A 4,290-nucleotide genomic window follows, 5' to 3' on the forward strand; every position below is an offset into this window, starting at 1 on the left:
AAAAACCGGGGTTTTCCAGCGAGGGGATTCCATGCTTGGATCTTGGCCTGGGGTTGTGGAATTCCAGTCTTGGAAGTGGCCTCAGAGCCAGCTGGGATAGCGGGAATTGTCCCTGCCCGTGGAGCTGGAAAACCGTGAAGGTCCCGGTCCAACCATTCCATGATTCCCATTCCCTTTCACAGAGCAAAATCTGTGGAAATCCCCCCATTTCCTGCTGCGCTCAGTCGGATCCGGGTCTCACATCCCACTTTTCCTCTGGTTTTCCTGGGAATTTCGCTTGTCCTTCCCTTGCCCTGGAGGAGACTCAGCCCAGGGCTGAGGATGGATTAATTGATTCATTATGGGAACATTAATTATGGAGAAATTCCATGTGAATTCCTGGCTTCCACCTGCTGGGATTCCCAATCTGGGGCACCCAGGAATTGCCTAAAAATTCCACTTTCTCCTTAATTCCAATTAATTCATGGAGCTAATTAACCTTGGCTTGGCCACGCATCCCTAAAAAAATTTGAGTTCCGCCTCTCCCAGCTCTGCTGGAAAAGGCGGGTGATCAAATTCCAGCTTTTTTTTGGGAGCAGGGAAGGAGTTTTTTCCTTAAAACTTAAAAAAAACTTGGAAAAATATCTGGAACTGAAACAGATCCCAGCTCTGGCTGAGCCGGAATATCCCACGGGAATTGCTGTGGGAATAATTCACCGTTCTCCCTGCCTGGAGTGGGAATATCCCATGGAGAGGGCTGGGAATGGCTTTGCAGGAAGCGATTCCCACCCAAAAACCGGGATTGAAATCCCTCCAGAAATGTCCAATTGGCCAAGCAAATCCAGGAGTGCTCAGATCCCAGCCTTTTCCTGGGATTTTTGGGAGACTCCCTCACGTTTTCCCACTGTTTTCCCCTCCCATCAAACCATTCCTTAATTTCAAGATGAGCCGGCTTTTCCCAGATGGATTTTTCCCGGTGTTCCCATCAAACCATTCCTTCATTTTGGGCGAGCCGGCATTTTCCAGGATGGAATTTTCCTTTTCCCTGTTTTCCCATCAAACCATTCCTCAATTCCGGGCTGAGCCCAGCTGTTCCCGGATGGATTTTTCCCGGTGTTCCCATCAAAGCATTCCTTAATTTTAGGCCGAGCCCAGCTTTTCCCAGATGGATTTTTCCCTGTTTTCCCATCAAACCATTCCTTGATTCCAGGGCGAGCCAGGCTCTTCCCGGATGGATTTTTCCCTGTTTTCCCATCAAACCATTCCTTGATTCCAGGGCGAGCCAGGCTCTTCCCAGACGGATTTTTCCCCGTTTTCCCATCCAACCATCCCTCAATCCCAGGCCGAGCCCAGCTCTTCCCAGACGGATTTTTCCCCATTTTCCCATCCAACCATCCCTCAATCCCAGGCCGAGCCAGGCTCTTCCCAGACGGATTTTTCCCCATTTTCCCATCCAACCATCCCTCAATCCCAGGCCGAGCCCAGCTCTTCCCAGACGGATTTTTCCCTGTTTTCCAGGTGCCAACGTGAACGCGGCCAAGCTCCACGAGACCGCTCTGCACCACGCGGCCAAGGTGAGGAACGCGGATCTGGTGGAGCTGCTGGTGGAATTCGGTGGGAATATCTACGCCCGGGATAACCGCGGGAAGAAGCCGTTGGATTACACCTGGAGCAGCAGCCCTGCCGCCAAGTGCTTGGAATATTACGAGCGTAAGTGGGATAAACCCCAAATCCCGGGAATTCCGGCGCCTCCCGCTGCGGGTGGGTTCTCCAATCTGTGTGATTGGAAGGATTTTAAGGATTAGCCCGGCCTTGGATATTCCAAGGTTTGTCCTTGTATTTTCCGGAGTTTCCTGCTCCCTCCACGCAGCTGCCGGGAATTCCCCTGGAGCTGCTTCCCGACACAAATTCCAGTTGGATTTTTAGTTTCCCTTTGGATCTGTATCCTTAAATTCCAGCAGCTCCAGGGCAGGTGTGGATTTGGGAAGGTGGGGATTAATCCGGCAGAAATCGGGAAGTTTGGGATAATCCTGGTGGATCCGAGTGGGTGATCTGGGGGTGCTGTTGGATTTTTGGGAATGGAGCGGCTGAGGGAGCTGGGAAAGGACCTGGAATGGAGAAAAGCGGGATCAGGGGGAACTTCTGGATCCCCAGAATTCCCTGAGAGGAGGGGGCAGCTGGGGGGATTTGGGATGTGATCCCAGGGAATGGGGACAGGAGGAGAGGGAACGGCCTCAGGCTGGGCCAGGGATTGGATTTTAGGGAAAATTTCTCCGTGGAAAAGGCGGTCAGGCCTTGGAAGTGCCCAGGGCAGGGGGGAGTCCCCATTCCCGGAGGGATTTCCCTCTGGATGTGGCACTGGGGGACAGCCGGGAATGCTCGGATTCCATCCCAGGGGATCTTTTCCAACCAAAACGATTCCCTGGCTCCAGTAATCCCATCCAGGCAGGGGAGGGAGCCGGGATGAACCCGTTCCCAGTGGGAATTGCATCCCACCCGGGCCTGGGGAGGTAGAACCAGGCTCGTTCCCATGGCTGGGGAGATGGCGGCTGGGAATTCCGTGCTCTGGGGCAGCTCCTCCCCCTCTGATCCCGTTCCTGATCCCATTTTCCCTGCACAGACCCCTCTGAGCCTGTCCCAGCTGGGAATTCTGTGCTCTGGAGCAGCCCAGCTGTTCAGGGATCCCTCTGATCCCATCTGATCCCATCCGATCCCATCTGATCCCGTCCAGTCCCATTCCCATCCCATTTTATCCCATTTCTGATCCCATTCCAATCCCATCCGATCCCATTCCCATTCTGATCCCATTCCCATCCCCTTTTTCCTCAGGAACGCTGCTCTGTGTGTCCCAGCTGGGGATTCCCTGCTCTGGAGCAGCTCAGCCCTCTCTGATCCCATTTCTGATCCCATTCCTATCCCACTCCCGATCCCATTTTCCCTCAGGGATGCTGCTGTGCCTGTCCCAGCTGGGAATTCCCTGCTCTGGAGCAGCCCATCCCATCCCAATCCCATTCCCATCCCGTTTTCCCACAAGGACGCCCCCAGCTGGGAATTCCCTGCTCTGGAGCAGCCCATCCCATCCCAATCCCATTCCCATCCCAATCCCATTCCCATCCCGTTTTCCCACAAGGACGCCCCCAGCTGGGAATTCCCTGCTCTGGAGCAGCCCATCCCATCCCAATCCCATTCCCATCCCGTTTTCCCACAAGGACGCCCCCAGCTGGGAATTCCCTGCTCTGGAGCAGCCCATCCCATCCGATCCCATTCTGATCCCATTCCTGATCCCATTCCCGTCCCGTTTCCCGCAGGAACGCCGCTGCGCCTGTCCCAGCTGTGCCGCCTCAGCGTGCGTCGCGCCGCGGGGCCGCGGGCGCTGGAGAAGATTTCCCGGCTGGAAATTCCCGCGCGGCTCATCCGCTTCCTGTGCTACGAGTGACGGGAAGGAGCGGCCCCGGAACGTGCCGGGAATCCGGACGGATCCCTGCTCCCGCCCCACCTCCCACCCCGCCGATCCCCGGCCATCCCATCCCGCTGTCAACGGGATTTGGGGGGCAGCAATTCCGCTTTTCCGCGCCTTGCTGGGAATCTCCTGGAATTTTTCGGCTCTCCCAGTGCTCCTTGGGATTCGCCTTCCTGAGTTTTCCCTGATTTGCTCGGTGGGATCCAGCCAGGGGGTGGGAACGGGATCATTCTGGGGCATGGATCGTCCATCTCTTTTTGGAGGATCCAGTCTGGAATGGTCTGGGTTGGAATGAGATGGATGGGAATGATCCAACCTGGAATTATCCAGCCTAGAATGAACCAGCTGGGAATAATCCGGCCTGGAATGGTCTGGGTTGGAATGAGCCGGCCTGGAATGAGCTGGGTTGGAATGGTCTGGGTTCGAATGATGTGGGTTGGGAATGATCCAGCCTGAAAGGATCCGGCCTGGAATGATCCGGCTTGGAATGGCCCAGCTTGGAATGATCTGGCCTGGGATGAGCTGGCCTGGGATGAGCCAGGACAGCCAGTGTGGAATGATGCGGGTTGGAATGTGCGGCCTAGGAATGGTCTGGCTTGGAATGATCCAGCCTGGAGTTGTCCAGCCTGGAATGACCCATCCCGGAAGGATCCGGGACATCCGGCCATGCCGGCTGGGATTGGGCTGGGAAATCCTTGGATCCAGTGACTCCGCGCCTCCCGAGGGATCCCGCTCCGGGCTGGCTCCGGCTGCTCCAGGGCCAATTAACTCCCCGGTTGACCGCGCTCGGGGCGCGCTGGCGGCGCTGCTTTCCCGGGAGCGGCCGGAGCCTTTGGCGTGAGGAGGAGCCG

The 4,290-nt window shown here is 56.2% G+C and overlaps 1 protein-coding gene across 1 annotated transcript in view; it reads left to right on the forward strand.

The window, feature by feature from the left end:
• Positions 1-3,796, forward strand: part of ASB13 (ankyrin repeat and SOCS box containing 13) — a gene marked incomplete at its 5' end in the record, with an annotated part of 6,124 nt that extends 2,328 nt beyond the window's left edge. The window contains 2 exons of the mRNA XM_017727973.1: positions 1,492-1,689; positions 3,288-3,796. Of these exons, the coding sequence (XP_017583462.1) occupies positions 1,492-1,689; positions 3,288-3,415 (326 nt within the window). The remainder of the gene's footprint in view (positions 1-1,491; positions 1,690-3,287) is intronic.
• Positions 3,797-4,290: the final 494 nt, after the last annotated feature.

The sequence above is a fragment of the Corvus brachyrhynchos genome, unplaced genomic scaffold, assembly GCF_000691975.1.
Source record: "Corvus brachyrhynchos isolate BGI_N302 unplaced genomic scaffold, ASM69197v1 scaffold182, whole genome shotgun sequence".
Classification (NCBI taxonomy): domain Eukaryota; kingdom Metazoa; phylum Chordata; class Aves; order Passeriformes; family Corvidae; genus Corvus; species Corvus brachyrhynchos.